The sequence below is a fragment of the Schistocerca gregaria genome, unplaced genomic scaffold (assembly GCF_023897955.1).
Source record: "Schistocerca gregaria isolate iqSchGreg1 unplaced genomic scaffold, iqSchGreg1.2 ptg001545l, whole genome shotgun sequence".
NCBI lineage: Eukaryota > Metazoa > Arthropoda > Insecta > Orthoptera > Acrididae > Schistocerca > Schistocerca gregaria.
The window spans coordinates 1-18,106 of record NW_026062829.1 but is presented as its reverse complement, the minus strand read 5'-3'; the positions used below and the strand labels follow the sequence as shown (position 1 = coordinate 18,106).

The 18,106-nt window shown below is 18.3% G+C and overlaps 2 protein-coding genes across 2 annotated transcripts; both read right to left on the bottom strand.

Moving 5' to 3' along the window:
* Window positions 1–5,438: 5,438 nt before the first annotated feature.
* Window positions 5,439–8,661, bottom strand: LOC126332999 (DNA-directed RNA polymerase subunit beta''-like). Its single transcript, XM_049996699.1, has 6 exons — window positions 8,495–8,661; window positions 7,275–8,005; window positions 6,515–6,613; window positions 6,279–6,332; window positions 6,008–6,109; window positions 5,439–5,800 (listed from the first exon to the last, which is right to left on the bottom strand). The coding sequence occupies exons 1-6, from the start codon at window positions 8,659–8,661 to the stop codon at window positions 5,439–5,441; spliced, it is 1,515 nt and encodes a 504-aa protein (XP_049852656.1).
* Window positions 8,662–8,818: 157 nt separating this feature from the next.
* LOC126333000 (DNA-directed RNA polymerase subunit beta''-like) lies at window positions 8,819–15,103 on the bottom strand. Its single transcript, XM_049996700.1, has 11 exons — window positions 15,061–15,103; window positions 14,439–14,681; window positions 13,918–14,306; window positions 13,366–13,650; window positions 13,080–13,272; window positions 12,656–12,953; window positions 11,739–11,992; window positions 11,479–11,588; window positions 10,607–10,755; window positions 9,976–10,105; window positions 8,819–9,082 (listed from the first exon to the last, which is right to left on the bottom strand). Exons 1-11 carry the CDS (start codon window positions 15,101–15,103, stop codon window positions 8,819–8,821), a joined length of 2,358 nt encoding a protein of 785 aa, XP_049852657.1.
* Between the last annotated feature and the right edge of the window lie 3,003 nt (window positions 15,104–18,106).

Genomic DNA, 18,106 nt, shown 5'->3' with positions numbered 1-18,106 from the left:
AATACAATTTTGTAACACTACACAAATGCATTGTTATCAGTATTAAATTTTATTTTCAAAAATAAAAAAATAAGTCTTCTTCTTCTAATTGACTATTAATATTTGCATCGCTTTCTTTTAAAAAATCGCAATACATCTCTTCCAACTCGGAACAAGACTTACAATAATTATTAATAATAAATTCATCAGAATTTGATCAATCCAAATCATTTATATTCACAATATTTTTTAATTCGGATGCTTTAATATTAATATCGAAAAGACTCTCTAGAGATCCCGACCCACGTACAAAATCAGCCGATAAATAATATCAATCAATATCAGAATTAATCTCATTATCAATACCACTGTCAATACCATTATCCGTACTTTCCTCTAGCTTTTCCTCAAAAAATTCGCTCTTACGTAACAATAAATCCTTAAATTCAATAAAATCATTTTTATTGAATTTAACTCCTTTATACCTTTCATATTTTGAAGTGTTAGCGATTGTATTATTATCATCATACAAATCCTTTAATTCTTTCTCGTAAGAAACCTTTTTTAAAGTTAAAAAAGCCAAAACAAGTTTTAACTTTTTATAAAAAAAATATACATGAAAATTTTTTCTATTTTTACAAAAGGTTAAAAATAAGTTTTTCATACTTTTTTCTTCCTTTAAAATATTTAAAATAGAACTTATATCATGCTCAATACTTCTATTGAAACTACTCATGTTCTTCTTTAAACCCAAATTACTAGAAGTACTAAATTTAACGTTAAAAAAATTTAATAACCAACCAATATAATTAATAGATGGATTTACTAAAAATCTTTTCTCTAAAAACATACTTCTGTGCAAATCAACATCAATAAAATTTATAAAATTATATTTCCGTAAAATCCTGTTATTTAATCGATATCAATATATCGTATTATATCATTCACTATAACCCGGTACATACTTCTCTTTTTCTTTATTTGTGCAAACACTACTAGAAATAATTTCATTTAATTTTAAATTATTAGTTAAATCTAATACGTTGTTATCAAATAATCCAAAATTATTTGCAATATAAAAATAACGGGATAATAAAATTCTATTTTCCAATAAATATTTACTTAGAGGATATTTCGTATACAACTGTTTAATTTTTCGTTTACCAAAAAAAGGTAATTGTATTGACTTTTTTAAAAACGCACTAATCAATATTTTCCCAAAAGAAAAACTACCGTACAAATTATCAAAAACATTATTATAACCTGGTACACTATTTATTTTACTTAAATGATTTGCCACAGAACTGCTATAAGTCATATATCTACTATCACCGTACGTTCCCTTTAATACATATTTTTTATAAAAATCATCTTCTAATAATAATTTATTTTGATCAAAACTTATTTTTTCATAATCATCTAAAACGTCTTCCACATAAACAGACTTTACTGTTGACCTAGGATTTAACTCGTTAAACTCAAATTCTCGAAATTGAGAAGCTGAAATACATGATTCATTATCGTTATAATCATTTAATGTATTAATACATTCACTATCGCAATAAAATTTCTCTAACATAAAAAAATATTTATCATATTACATAAAATACACTTATATTTAATTATTTTTTACTTGAATAATTTGAATAAACGTTAATTAAATTTATTTTAAATTTTAAATTATCACGTTCATTCATACTCAATGACGATCTATATTTTGCAAACAATTTCTTATTTATAGGTATATAAAAATACTTAAATAAATCTTGTACATTCACATTGAATATAGTTGTAATTTTACAATTATCTTTAATAACAAAAGCTAACGTTTCTTTGTTTTTCTTAAATTTTAAAACACTTATTATATCATTTTCTTCATTCAAATTAAACGAACTAAATCAGCGATTATTAGTAGTATATACATTATAATATCAATTACCATTCACTTTAAACATATTTGAATAATCTACAATATTATTTTTATTAATATCATTACTAACTACTTGAGTCTTAAAAACTATATCATACGCTGATATATAATATTTAAATAAATAAAAATAACTATAACTACTTGTATCTAAATATTTATAACATCTCTTTTTCTCTAAAAGATAAGGTACTTTAACAGAATGTTCCAAAGCTTTTGAAAAACAAAAATTATTAATCAGATTCTTTAAATATACATTATTGAAATACAAAACAGTATTATATGATAAATTTGAAAATATCAAACCATTTTGGTTTAAAGACAATATTTCATAATTATAACGTAAATAATGTGTTAAACTATTATTTTTTTTACTTACGAAATTTTTTGAATTTTTGTTCAAATAACGAGCTTTAAAGAAATCAAAATTACCTATATAATTAATATTTTTTACAAAGAATATTATTATCATTAATAAATTAAATAAATATTTTTTTTGAAACCAATTGATATTCCATATTTTATATTTTATATACACTTTAATATATTTGTATATAATACATATTATTAAAGTAAATACAAGTGTTACAATCATACACATTATATTACATACTTCCGCCATATACATATATATATTTAATACTAAATAAACGTTAAAAAATAACAAATATATATATATATATTTATATAACTGATATAATTCCAATAAATAGGGATAAAAAAAAACAAAATAATTATTAATACTAATACCCTTTACTGTATAATTCTTGCATATTGGTTTAAAAAAAAAAAAACTTGAAGACTTTTTTAAAATTTTAAAAACAGAAAAAAATACAGAATAAGGCGAAAATATTCGATCATTTTGAACATAAGCAGAAAAAGCATATAACCCAGAAAATTGAGAAAATTGATAATACGTATTAACTATATCCTTATATATGTTATCTTTATCGAAAGGCAAAATATTCTTCTTCAACTCAGTATATCCACTGTTGTTAATACTTTCTTCCTCAAGAAAAGTATTATCACTATACTTTTTTTCTCAATTTCATCAAACTGATTCAAATATATCATTATCTGTAACCAACTTATCTTCGTATTTCATTTCCTGAAACTCTTTTCAAGAAAAATTAAGATTACAACCATTATCCTGATTTAATCCATTTAGTTCATAAATCAATTTATCTAAATCTAATTTTCTAAATTCATCGTTAATTGTTGGGTCACCGTATCTTTCTAAATTTTCCAACTCTTTAGCTCGACGTTTAGTAATAAAATTATCATCATCTAAAATTAACTCTTCTTCACCCAAAAATTTCCTATAAATACTCTCCTTATACGTCGATATGAAATTCAAATTACTTAATTTAAATAAAAAATTACCTAACCTACGTTTAACTCAAAATAAATTATTTTGCGTTAAACGTTCTATTTTTAATGAAAGAATATCTAACTTATCTAACGTTTTCTGATATTCACATATATCATTATTACTAGTTGTAGATGTTATACCTTTGTAAAAAAAATTCCCTCTCTTTTTATTCAAATCTATATTTCTTAATAAATAATCTAAATCTTTAGGATACAACAAATTAATGATACTAGTCCACACATCATACTTATAGACGTATAAATACATGTGATATCACACTAAATATATACTTAATAACATATACAACACACCAACAACCACAAAATTTTTACAAAAATTTTGTAAACCGCATAAAATATTAATTAACCCGGAAAAAGAATAAATATTTATATTTATTACGAAAACACTAAATAAAATATCAAGAACGTTATTCTGTAATAAATTATAGTATCTATCGAAAAAAAAACTAAATTTATTTATATGTTCGTCTTCTCATAAAAAAACTCTATTATATTTATATAAATAATCATTTATAAATTTCAAAAATGAAAACTCACCGTACATATATGTGTAGTAATAATCGTAATAAAATATATTTATATATATATATTCGTACAAACTAATATCTACCAAATTAACAAAATTAACATTTTTTGACAAAAATTGTCAGTTCCAAGAAAAATGAATCCAATCTAATATATTACCACACTCCTTAAAATAAGGAGCAGTAACTGCACTTGATAAAGCATTACTACTACTAGTAATGACCATATTAGTTACAAATTGATCATTTCAATACAAAAATATTTTATTTAAATTAATATACTCATCTAAAAAAAAATTACTTCTAGGTAACTTTTTGAAAAAAAATATACCATCTTTTAACATTAAACTAAAAATACTATTTTTATCAATAATTACATTCTTATAATCTAAAGCCATTCCTTTTCAGTCAACAAAGTGTTTTAACTTAAACTCAGAATAAGGGTTAGTCAAATAAACTATCACCTTAGACAAATTTAAATCAGCTCTATAATTCATACTATCCAAATTACCAAAAAATTCTCTTAAATAAACCAAATCATAAAAATATAAAAAAAATTTTCTTAAAATAAAACTACATTTATCAATAATTATTGATATAAAAAAATTATTTATATAAATATAATTAATTGTATTTAAACAGTTATCTATTAAATTGTACGCATAAACCAAAAATTTATATTGTTCTGATAATGAAAGTATTAAAAATTTTGTGTAAAACATAAATGAATTTATGTCTTGTACATACGTATTTATGTCTATATTCTTCATTTTTTCTTGGAAGAAATTGTATACAATTTCTTCCAAGAAAAAATGAAGAATATAGACATAAATACGTATGTCTTCCTTATCAACTATCTTATCAGTAATAGCATAATTATAATTTCCACAAAATATGTTCTCCCTTCTTCTACCGGAAGCAATAATATTCTTATCCTTTAAACCTGAAATAATTTCTTCTTCATACAAAAATCACTGATTTTTATAATTTTCGTATAAAATTTCATTCATTTCATTTATCCTACTTAAATTAGCAATTACAGTACTTTTCGAAGTAAGATATGCCTCTCTAAATTCCATCATCCTAATATAAGTTTCTGTTAAAATAAAATGCTTTTTAATAAAACCAAAAAAGTATTTTTCGTTAAAAGATGTAAGATGAAATAAATCTGCTAAATAAACAGACCAAAACCTAGATAAATATAACGGTATATCTCTATACCTAATATACATCAATAACCATTTTGCGTACACATTCATTATACATTGTCCCAAAAATAATGCTTCTCATGCATATCAATACAAATTATACATCGTAATTCTATATAATTTATTAACATACAATTTTAATGAAATATATTTATTATGCATATCGTATACGTATGTTATTTCGTTTATACAACAATATAACTTATAACTTATTTTACTAATAAAGGACGTATCGCAATACATGTACCTCATACATTCGTATGTATTTACACACATAAATTTTAAAAAATTATAATTCGTTATAAACAACAAATCCAAAATTTTTTTTATTAAAAAATAAGAATTATACACAACACAATTCCTATTTACTAATTCACGAATTTTATTAGACATAATTTTTATTAATTCTCACTCCTCAATGTTAAAAGTGTTTTTACAATAATATGAATGAGTATTCATATTTATTTCCAACAAATTGATTGTATTAAATATATAGTAATAACCATTAAAAATATTTGGTACAAAAGTTTTAAAGGCATTATGCAATATATCATAATTAATAAAAAAAAAATTACTATTATTGTATAATACATATAATTTATAGTACACATTATATTCCATAGTTAACGGTAATTTACTATTATTCATATACTCCCTCCATGGAGATATAACTTTAATCGATTTAAATTCGCCAAACCATGACTCCATATACGTATATTTAAATACTTTAATTTTTTCAATAGCTGATATTGTTTTATATTCAATATCAGCTATTGAAAAAATTAATCCACTATGCGTATCAATATACTTTGTATACAATGCTAAATACGGAGGAAATAAGTTATATAATACATTTTTGGAAAAAAAAAATTCAATTCATTCTTCTAAAAAAAAATAAAATTGTGGAAAAAAGGGAGAAACGTAAGGTAAAATATAAGTTTCAACCAATTCTATTATATTGGACCCTATTCATAAACCGAACGGATAAAGGAAAGTAAAAAACAAAAATCCTAAATCAGTATCTTCCCTTAATAGTTCAATCAATTGTTCTAATAATAAACTAATTCCAGACTTTGAAACTGAAAAAAAATACGAAAAATCAAAAAAAAAATATTTTTTAAAAAAAAATTCATCAAAAAAAAAAAAAGATTGAAAAAATAATGTACTAAATAATTCATTAACCTTATATAAAAAAAACTTATATATATCATCCACTATAACTATATTATATATTAATAGTATACCAACTATTAGCAATAATATTATTGTTATCCATTGAACTTTTACTAATAATAGTAAATACTTTAGTGAAATCAAAGTTAGTTTAACAATATGATTAAATATTGTTTTTGTTAAACTAACTTTGATTTCACTAAAGTATTTACTATTATTAGTAAATATACTCTTATTTTCCAATTTATATTTTTCAGACAACACGTTCACGTTCAATGATTTAAAATTTCAATTCGAGTAAAAATAATTACTTTTACTTTTTAAAAAAACTTTAGTATCTGTATAATAATCATTTATTATATAATATAAATATTTGTCACTTACATTACGTCTGTTGTTTTTATTATTATCTTTATACAATAAAATATTAAATATATATTTATTAACAAATTTTAATTTTTTGTCAAAATACTTATTTTTTGTACAAAATGTATCATTAAATAATTTTAATTTAGTTTTGTTTAAATTTCATTTAGATAATAAGAAATCAAATTTTTTTAGAAAAAAACGAATTCGTTTTTTTCTAAAAAAATTTGATTTCTTATTATCTAAATGAAATTTAAACAAAACATCTCCATAATTTTTATCATTTACAGGACTTTTTTTCTTCATAAATTAAATTTTATTTTATAACTATAAATATACTTTTACGTTACTGTTTTTTATATGATTTTTTATCATTGTTATAATAATATTTTATTTTTTTAAATAAATTTATACCATTACTATATAAAAATACATTCTTATTAAGTCACTTAACTTTTTTTCATAAACGTCAATAAAACGACGACACTTTCTTATTAAAATATGTTTTTACTTTCTTTTTTTTAAAAAAACAATATAACATAATAAAATCTTTATTTCTTAAATATTATATATATATATACATCACTAATACTATACTTTCTTATACGATATACCTAATATCACTATACATTACGTCAACCACCAATCTATATAAAGAAGGGAAAATTTTATGTCCACTCGAAGTATAAAAAAAATTAATTATACTTGTAAAACTACAATATTCGTAATAAATTCTATCATTATTTAATAATAAAATAATTAGAATAGCTAAACTATTAAAATTCTTTTCGTCACATACATTATATATATTATATATGTAATTACTCATTTTATCCTCAAATGTATTGTAAATAATTAAATCTTTATTTTTTATAAAATGTATATACAATATATTACTATATACGGGTAATATATTATTATTACAATATTTGTTTAAAGGTATAAAAGTTTTTATACTAAAAAATGTACTACTCAAATCAATACCAAATAAAAAATAGTAATCATCTATCAAAAACAAATCGGTTCTAGACCTATTTAACATTAAATTACATTTACCGGCAACGAAATTATGCATATTTTTATTATAATCGAAATTATTTTTTATACTAGTTTCATTAAATAGATTACAAATATGTAATATTAATTTTTTATATAATATATTGTCATGATAATATATTTCTCTTTTCAAAAATTTTTTTAAAATTTTTTTTAAGTTTAAAAATAATAAATGTCTATTTTTTATTTCAATAGAATATTCATTAGTGATATAATTATAAAGTAAATCATAATTTATAATTATATTTTTTAATAAATTTACAAATTCGTCTTCTTTTACTAAAAAAACTTTCTTACTTAACGTTACATGCAATAATTCTATATTAAGAATGTATGCAAATTGAAATAATATATCAACATTTACTTGATTATTATCACCCCTTTCATTAAAATACAATATGAAAGGATCTAAATTACTTACTAGTTTTGTATTAAACAATATTTCTTTTATTTTATTAATTGAATTATGATTTTGTTTTAGATATGTTATACTATATTTATATAATGTTTTGTTACAACTAAAGTTTAAGTTTATGAAGCATACAAAAAATATATATTTTATTATAAAATATATATTTTTTGTATGCTTCATAAACTTAAACTTTAGTTGTAACAAAACATTATATAAATATAGTATAACATATCTAAAACAAAATCATAATTCAATTAATAAAATAAAAGAAATATTGTTTAATACAAAACTAGTAAGTAATTTAGATCCTAAACTTTTAAAAATAAACTTAACCGCCTTAACTATCAAAGAAGATATAGATAATATAATACTCCTAAGATACATTTTATTTTTTTTAAAAAAAATAAAATGTAAAAAATGTATAAAAGCACGTACAATTTTATATACACATACTAACATGTAATAAATTAACAATATACCTACAACTAACAATAAGAAACCAATAATTATTGTAGCAATAAAATTATTTAATTGTAAATAATTGATAATATATTCATCATATAATTCAATATTAAAATATACCCTTAATAATAAATCCCGTATGTTTATATATACCGCATACATATATCACATATATACATATGTATCAACTCGTAAAAAAATAATTACCTTACAAAGTATAAAAAAAAATAATATCAATAACACTAGCATAAAACTTAAATTTTAATTTTTTTCGAATATTACATATATATATATATATTATATAATATATCATCTATTATTAAGTATATAATATCAAAAATGCCATCATGATAGCCATCAATCCCATTGCTTCCGTTAACGCAAATCCTAATAAAGTATATCTAAACAAAATATCTACCGTATACGGATTTCTAGCTAATCCTTGAATTAATCCAGAAAACAATATACCTATACCAGCACCAGCACCAACAACCCCTATAGTTGCTAACCCTGCACCTATAAATTTAGCAGCAGTAACAAATGTTATATACAAAACCGTTTTTGTAGGATTATTTGACATATACTATAAAATAAATAAAAACTCTTATACAACTTATATAAATATTATCAATTTAACTTATTATTATATTAATTAATAATTTAATTTATTTAATTCCTTTACATTTCATTTAATATATACAATTAAAATGATTTTTATATTATCTATAATACCTATATTAACTATATATTATATTACGTATACGTAATATAATATATAGTTAATATAGGTATTATAGATAATATAAAAATCATTTTAAAGAAAAAAAAAATTAACACAAAAATACGTATACACACAGCGTACGGTACATATAACACAATTTTTGTCACTTTCACTAAAAACATCACAATACCAATAAATCACTGTCAGAAGTTTTTATTAAATTCCTCATCGTCTAAATTTAACTTACTATTATTTTTTAAAAAAGGAATCACACTAAAATATAACGACTTGTCGTTAAAAAATAACTTTAAAAGTTCTGTCTCTAAAAAAAAATCATTTAAAAATTTTACATCTTCCAATACATATATATTCTTATAATCTAATTTTTTTAGAAAATTTTTAAAAAAAAATTTTGTACTAAATCTAAATCTTTTAATCAAAATTTCTAAATATAAAATATCAGACATATTTAAATATATATAATTAAATACTAACTCTAATAAAAAATTAACCCAATTTTTTTTTTTTAAATCAAGTGATAATATTTTTATAAAATCTAAGCCTAAACCTAAATAACCTTTCTTAAGAAAAAAAAATTTTAAAAATTTATTAAAATTATTAGCTTTAACTCAATTTATATTATACTTAACATAAAATAATCTAGATCTTTTATCAATTTTTTTAGATGAATTAAAATTCATTCATCAACCAACTTCCCCGTACATATAGTATATATACATTATATGTGATCATACAAAATCTTTTATTTTAAAAGCAACATTCATGGATGATGCATTTATATAACCGTAATTTTTTAAAATTTTGTACAACAATGAATCATATATATTTATATTACAATTTATTTTAGCTTTTATATCTTTCTTTCTTAATAAAAAAGTTCTTATAAAAGAATTATGTGTGTTTAGATATAAAAGTATATTGATACACGTATACATGTATTGTATACAATACATGTATACGTGTATCAATATACTTTTATATCTAAACACACATAATTCTTTTATAAGAACTTTTTTATTAAGAAAGAAAGATATAAAAGCTAAAATAAATTGTAATATAAATATATATGATTCACATAAAACATACCTAGTAGAATTAATAAAAAATCCCGTTATAATAAATACAATAAAATTTTTAGAAAATAATAACAATAACAAAAAAATGTATATTATATAAAAAAAAATAAAAAACACAGACAAAATAAATTGCTTTATAAATTTAAAAATAAACTCATATAACTTTATATTTGTAAAAAATATATATTTGAATACTACATAGTTACAATTATATAGCAACTCAATAAATAAATTGTAATATGTTTTACATAAAAAAAATATATTAAAATACTTAGTATAATTAACATACGTATATACAATAATACTCGTATTACGTAATAGCATATATAAATATGCATGCAATAGCACGTATAAGTATGCGCGCATACGTGCTATTGCATGCATATTTACAATAAAATTTATTGTTACTAAAAACGGTATCACCAATTTACAATATGCCTTGTATCATAATTTTATCATTATAATACTTATGTTTTCAAAAAACACAGATAATTTGTATAATTTTAATTCATTATTATTTATTAAGTATTTATTTAACAAGAAACTTTTGTAAATACGATAATTTTTATCACAGTAAATGATTAGTATACTTTTTATTTTTTTTAAAAAAAAGTATATTGAATATTGTACCAACCGATACGGTCTATATACGTTATTATAATTATAATAACGTATATAGACCGTATCGGTTGGTACAATATTCAATATACTTTTTTTTAAAAAAAATAAAAAGTATACTAATCATTTACTGTGATAAAAATTATCGTATTTACAAAAGTTTCTTGTTAAATAAATACTTAATAAATTCACAAAATTTACATTTTTATAAACATATTTCTTGTAAAGAAATATACTGTTAATGTAACGTAACACAGAATACTTACAATCCAACCTTATTAAATTATCTATATAATATTTTTCTTTATATCAAGAACATTTTCCATTAACAATATTAATAAAAAAATTAAATTTAATTATTAATACATAATACATTAATCTAAAAAAAAAACTAAACTTAAAAAAATAATCAATTTTATTTAATTTACCTAACAAAATACTAATAAATTTATTAAATGAACGAATCCTATAATAGCTATAATATCAATTAATTAAACTGTCATTATCGCTAAGTTTACTAGAAAATAAAGACAACAATAATACCACAATATAACCATTATACAACATGTTTTTATAAATAAAAATACCATTATTATCATCCATATCATTAACGGTATTATAAATATGTTCGGACATCCTAAAACCTATCAATTCTATAATACAATACAATAAAAATCTATTTTTTTTTAGAAACAATTTATCTTTCCTAAAACCTTCTTTTTTTTTCTTATTTTTTACAATACAAGTGAAAGGAAAAAACATATCAAAAAAAAAATTATTATATTGTGATAAAGTAGACTTACTTACCAAAATATCGTAATCTTTACTACAAACTCTCTTTCGAGAAACAACAATACTGCTATTTGCAACCCAATTATATTTTTTATTTATAAAATTATTTATATCAATACGTTCACGATTAGCGACTATCTTACTACCTTTTTCTTTAAATGTAGTCAAAGAAAAAAAATCAATTGAATTCGATATAAAATAAATGTATATATTATAATATGATTTAATATGACCTTTATAAAAAGCGTCTAAACCTTTATTTCTCCTATAAAAATATAAGTTAAATAAACAACATAATAAATAATTTATAAAAAAATCAGAAAAATCGTATCTACAACGAACCGAATTATAATTCATTAAACGACTATTATTAGTTTTTTTTAATCCCATAAAATATTTTTTTTCATTTTTTCATTTCATAAAAAAAAATTCATCTATCTATCATATATATATATATTATTATATATTTTCTATTCATTGTAACAATATCTTATGTTCATCGTCAGATATAATATTTTTATTTAAATGAAAATCAATATACTTAATTAAATATTTTTTTAAACTACATTCACTTAAATACAAATTTATTTTTTCCTTATCATTCTTAATGTTTTTTCTGTAAAAACTTAAATTAAAAAATTTTATAAAAAAAAAATTTTTAATATACTCATTATACATATTTAATGCAACTAGATTATCACAACTTTTTGTGTCAACAACATAACTAGAACTATTATCAATAAAAAAATTACTTCTTTTAATTAAATGTTTCAATAAAAATGATGTTTTATTGGAAAACATTTCGTTAAATTGAAAAGAAAAAAAATTAGAAAACATATTATTTCCTTTAAAATGAAAAATTTCCTTATTATAATATATTATCTGAGTATTCATATCATACGAATCAAATCAATTATAATACACACACCTATTCAGATGAATATTATTATAAAGCGATATACAAAAAAATAAAGGATTATAAAATAATAACCCATTTAAGTAATATTTTATAAAATTTCTTTCATTTGTTAAAAAATTATAATTATTCCAAGGACCCACCCTACTTAAAGTTTCTTCTTTCTTTAAAGAATTTACGTTATCGTTACCATTTTCATCACATTCAAAAAAAAATGGTTTTTGGTTTATATCAAACCCTAAATTATCACGTACCAATAATAAATTTTCTAATTTTGAAAAACAAGCTGTATCTACAATTGTACTGTTACCTACAGGTAACAAAAAAGTTTGTAAAATTCTACAATTTGTAATATACTTACTATAATTACAAAAAGAAAAAAACATTAAATGATTAGGCGTTAATCCGATAAAAGATAAATAATTAATTAAAGTACTGTTTGAATCGTACAATTCACTATATTTATTGTACGGATTACAATTATTTTTATTAAAAGGAAAAGATAAATAGTCGTAAACACTTGTTCCGTTGAAATATGTGATAGGCGTATAATCAATTGATCGATATAAGTCATATAATGATTTATTTGTACAATCAAGTAATGGTTTAACTTTAAATGTTTCAGAACACTGTAAATATAATTGACTTTTTCAAAATAATTCCTTAGCACTATAAATAGTGGATTTCAGTTTTTTTAATAAAAATTTATTGTAATACTTTACATCAGGTATTTTAATATTTTTATACTTGAATAAAAACATATTGAATAATAATGATATATCATTATTATTCAATATGTTTTTATTCAAGTATAAATAGTATATTTCATTAAATGAAAAAGTATGAAAAATAAATTTCACTAACATATCAGGCCTTGATAATAAAAAAAAAAAAGTATTTTCATAAATTCGATTTTTCAACCATAAATAAGGTCTTTCTAACGAAAGTTTATCATTGCTCATATCAGATTGATACAAACCGTATGTCCTTAAATTTTTAAGTTTTAACTGTTTCATTAAATAGAATCATGCAAATTTTTTTAAAAAAAATTTATTTTCTTGAACCTTTATATGTAAAAAATAAAAAATTTTTATTAGATATAAAGTATATATACTTATATAAAAATCATACGGACGCTCAAAAAATTTATGTGAATAAAAATTTAATAAATCCGTACTATATAAATTTGTATAAGGTTTGTTATTATTATTATTTAAACAATAATAATATATATATTTAATTTTTGGAAATAAAAAAATAATAGAATTTATCACATCTTTTTCATTTTTAAATTTATATTTTATTTTTTCTAACGCAGTTAACAAACCATTTACATTATGTATGTTTAATCTATAATTAATTGAGTCATTATTAACGTCGTATATTGATTGAGATAAAACAAAAATTGAATTATTGTTAATTTTTTTAAGTTTGTGCTTATTGTATACAAATGAATTTTTCACTAGTGAATGTAAAAATCTATCTTTGTTTGATTTTTTATTATTAACTGACAGATATCTGTCAGTTAATAATAAAAAATCAAACAAAGATAGATTTTTACATTCACTAGTGAAAAATTCATTTGTATAACCCATAAATTCATAATATAATGTTTCTTTAAAAATATTTTTTATATATAGGTTATTACTAATATGTTTATTATCTAGTAATAAATTTGTTTTTCATAAAAAAACTGACATATTTTCGTTAAATATTCCCTTTAATTTGTATATTAATAAATATGAATTTTTAGTATCATCAGGTATAACATTATTTCGTGGACAATAATGTTTACCTGATGATACTAAAAATTCATATTTATTAATATACAAATTAAGTGTTTTATTTTTATTTGCGCCCACATAAAAAATATTTTTAGAAAAAAATCTATGTAATAACAAATTATTCTTTACAAGATTATTATTAATATAAGTATAAATACTATCTAAGAGTAAAGGTCTTTTTAAAAAATAATTGCTATTAGAACTATTAATATATTTATCCAATACATTTAAATGTACTTTATTGTGATTTTTAACTAAAAAATTTAAAAATTTAATTTTATTTTTATTAGATGTAATCTTATTACCGATAATACCTTGATTTTCGTACAAATTGTTAAACTTTGTTATATTATTACAATAATAATTATTTTTTACGTATTTACTTTTTTTAGTAAGATATTTATTATTTAAATGAAATTCATTTTTGTTCAGTAAAAACAATCATTTTAGTTTTTTGTTAATCATAATATTGATGTACATTATTAATATATTATTACTATAATTATATACTTTCTTGGTATTTTTTTTAATACCTATATGTTTAATACGTGTACTTTTATTAAACATATAATTCTTTTTTACATGTATATATTTTTTTCAAAAAGTATTGAAAAAAAAATAAAAAAAGCATACTTTTTATGAGTTTAGAAGGACTCGAACCTTCAATCATAACCATTATGAGCGGTATGTTTTACCTATTAAACTATAAACTCTTATTATATATATACATTACCCTTATATATAATTAATAGTACACATATTAATTATACAACTTTTTTTTAACTCAAATTTCAAAAAGTATTGAAAAAAAAATAAAAAAAGCATACTTTTTATGAGTTTAGAAGGACTCGAACCTTCAATCATAACCATTATGAGCGGTATGTTTTACCTATTAAACTATAAACTCTTATTATATATATACATTACCCTTATATATAATTAATAGTACACATATTAATTATACAACTTTTTTTTAACTCAAATTTCAAAAAGTATTGAAAAAAAAATAAAAAAAGCATACTTTTTATGAGTTTAGAAGGACTCGAACCTTCAATCATAACCATTATGAGCGGTATGTTTTACCTATTAAATTAATTTATCCTTAAGGGATAAATAATTTATACCTATAAATATATTATAAAATATAATTTATAAAATCTTATTCTTATAAGATTTTTATATCTTATAAGAATAAGATATAAAATAAGTATAAATATTTATTTATATAAATATTTATTACATATAAATATTATAATTATTATAAATATTTATCCTTAAGGGATAAATAATTTATACCTATAAATATATTATAAAATATAATTTATAAAATCTTATTCTTATAAGATTTTATATCTTATAAGAATAAGATATAAAATAAGTATAAATATTTATTTATATAAATATTTTATACATATAAATATTATAATTATTATAAATATTTATCCTTAAGGGATAAATAATTTATACCTATAAAATATATTATAAAATATAATTTATAAAATCTTATTCTTATAAGATTTTATATCTTATAAGAATAAGATATAAAATAAGTATAAATATTTATTTATATAAATATTTATACATATAAATATTATAATTATTATAAATATTTATCCTTAAGGGATAAATAATTTATACCTATAAATATATTATAAAATATAATTTATAAAATCTTATTCTTATAAGATTTTATATCTTATAAGAATAAGATATAAAATAAGTATAAATATTTATTTATATAAATATTTATACATATAAATATTATAATTATTATAAATATTTATCCTTAAGGGATAAATAATTTATACCTATAAATATATTATAAAATATAATTTATAAAATCTTATTCTTATAAGATTTTATATCTTATAAGAATAAGATATAAAATAAGTATAAATATTTATTTATATAAATATTTATACATATAAATATTATAATTATTATAAATATTTATCCTTAAGGGATAAATAATTTATACCTATAAATATATTATAAAATATAATTTATAAAATCTTATTCTTATAAGATTTTATATCTTATAAGAATAAGATATAAAATAAGTATAAATATTTATTTATATAAATATTTATACATAAAAATATTATAATTATTATAAATATTTATCCTTAAGGGATAAATAATTTATACCTATAAATATATTATAAAATATAATTTATAAAATCTTATTCTTATAAGATTTTATATCTTATAAGAATAAGATATAAAATAAGTATAAATATTTATTTATATAAATATTTATACATATAAATATTATAATTATTATAAATATTTATCCTTAAGGGATAAATAATTTATACCTATAAATATATTATAAAATATAATTTATAAAATCTTATTCTTATAGAGTTTTATATCTTATAAGAATAAGATATAAAATAAGTATAAATATTTATTTATATAAATATTTATACATAAAAATATTATAATTATTATAAATATTTATCCTTAAGGGATAAATAATTTATACCTATAAATATATTATAAAATATAATTTATAAAATCTTATTCTTATAAGATTTTATATCTTATAAGAATAAGATATAAAATAAGTATAAATATTTATTTATATAAATATTTATACATAAAAATATTATAATTATTATAAATATTTATCCTTAAGGGATAAATAATTTATACCTATAAATATATTATAAAATATAATTTATAAAATCTTATTCTTATAAGATTTTATATCTTATAAGAATAAGATATAAAATAAGTATAAATATTTATTTATATAAATATTTATACATAAAAATATTATAATTATTATAAATATTTATCCTTAAGGGATAAATAATTTATACCTATAAATATATTATAAAATATAATTTATAAAATCTTATTCTTATAAGATTTTATATCTTATAAGAATAAGATATAAAATAAGTATAAATATTTATTTATATAAATATTTATACATAAAAATATTATAATTATTATAAATATTTATCCTTAAAGGGATAAATAATTTATACCTATAAATATATTATAAAATATAATTTATAAAATCTTATTCTTATAAGATTTTATATCTTATAAGAATAAGATATAAAATAAGTATAAATATTTATTTATATAAATATTTATACATATAAATATTTATACATATAAATATTATAATTATTATAAATATTTATCCTTAAAGGATAAATAATTTATACCTATAAATATATTATAAAATATAATTTATAAAATCTTATTCTTATAAGATTTTATATCTTATAAGAATAAGATATAAAATAAGTATAAATATTTATTTATATAAATATTTATACATAAAAATATTATAATTATTATAAATATTTATCCTTAAGGGATAAATAATTTTATACATATAAATATTATAATTATTATAAATATTTATCCTTAAGGGATAAATAATTTATACCTATAAATATATTATAAAATATAATTTATAAAATCTTATTCTTATAAGATTTTTATATCTTATAAGAATAAGATATAAAATAAGTATAAATATTTATTTATATAAATATTTATACATAAAAATATTATAATTATTATAAATATTTATCCTTAAGGGATAAATAATTTATACCTATAAATATATTATAAAATATAATTTATAAAATCTTATTCTTATAAGATTTTATATCTTATAAGAATAAGATATAAAATAAGTATTAATATTTAT

Bases quoted from the DNA above. Each gene is read 5' to 3' on its own strand.
- LOC126332999 (XM_049996699.1), bottom strand. From the start codon at position 8,661: ATGTATGCGGTATATATAAACATACGGGATTTATTATTAAGGGTATAT. The intron at 6,333-6,514 runs GTAATTATTTTT...ATTTCACTAAAG, and splicing joins AGTTTTTTTAAAAAGTAAAA to TATTTACTATTATTAGTAAA. The intron at 6,110-6,278 runs GTTGGTATACTA...ATTTTTTTTCAG, and splicing joins CAATAATATTATTGCTAATA to TTTCAAAGTCTGGAATTAGT.
- LOC126333000 (XM_049996700.1), bottom strand. From the start codon at position 15,103: ATGGTTATGATTGAAGGTTCGAGTCCTTCTAAACTCATAAAAA. The intron at 13,651-13,917 runs GTGATAAATTCT...TTAATGAAACAG, and splicing joins AATTTAAAAATGAAAAAGAT to TTAAAACTTAAAAATTTAAG. The intron at 13,273-13,365 runs GTAAAGTATTAC...TTATATTTACAG, and splicing joins AAAATATTAAAATACCTGAT to TGTTCTGAAACATTTAAAGT.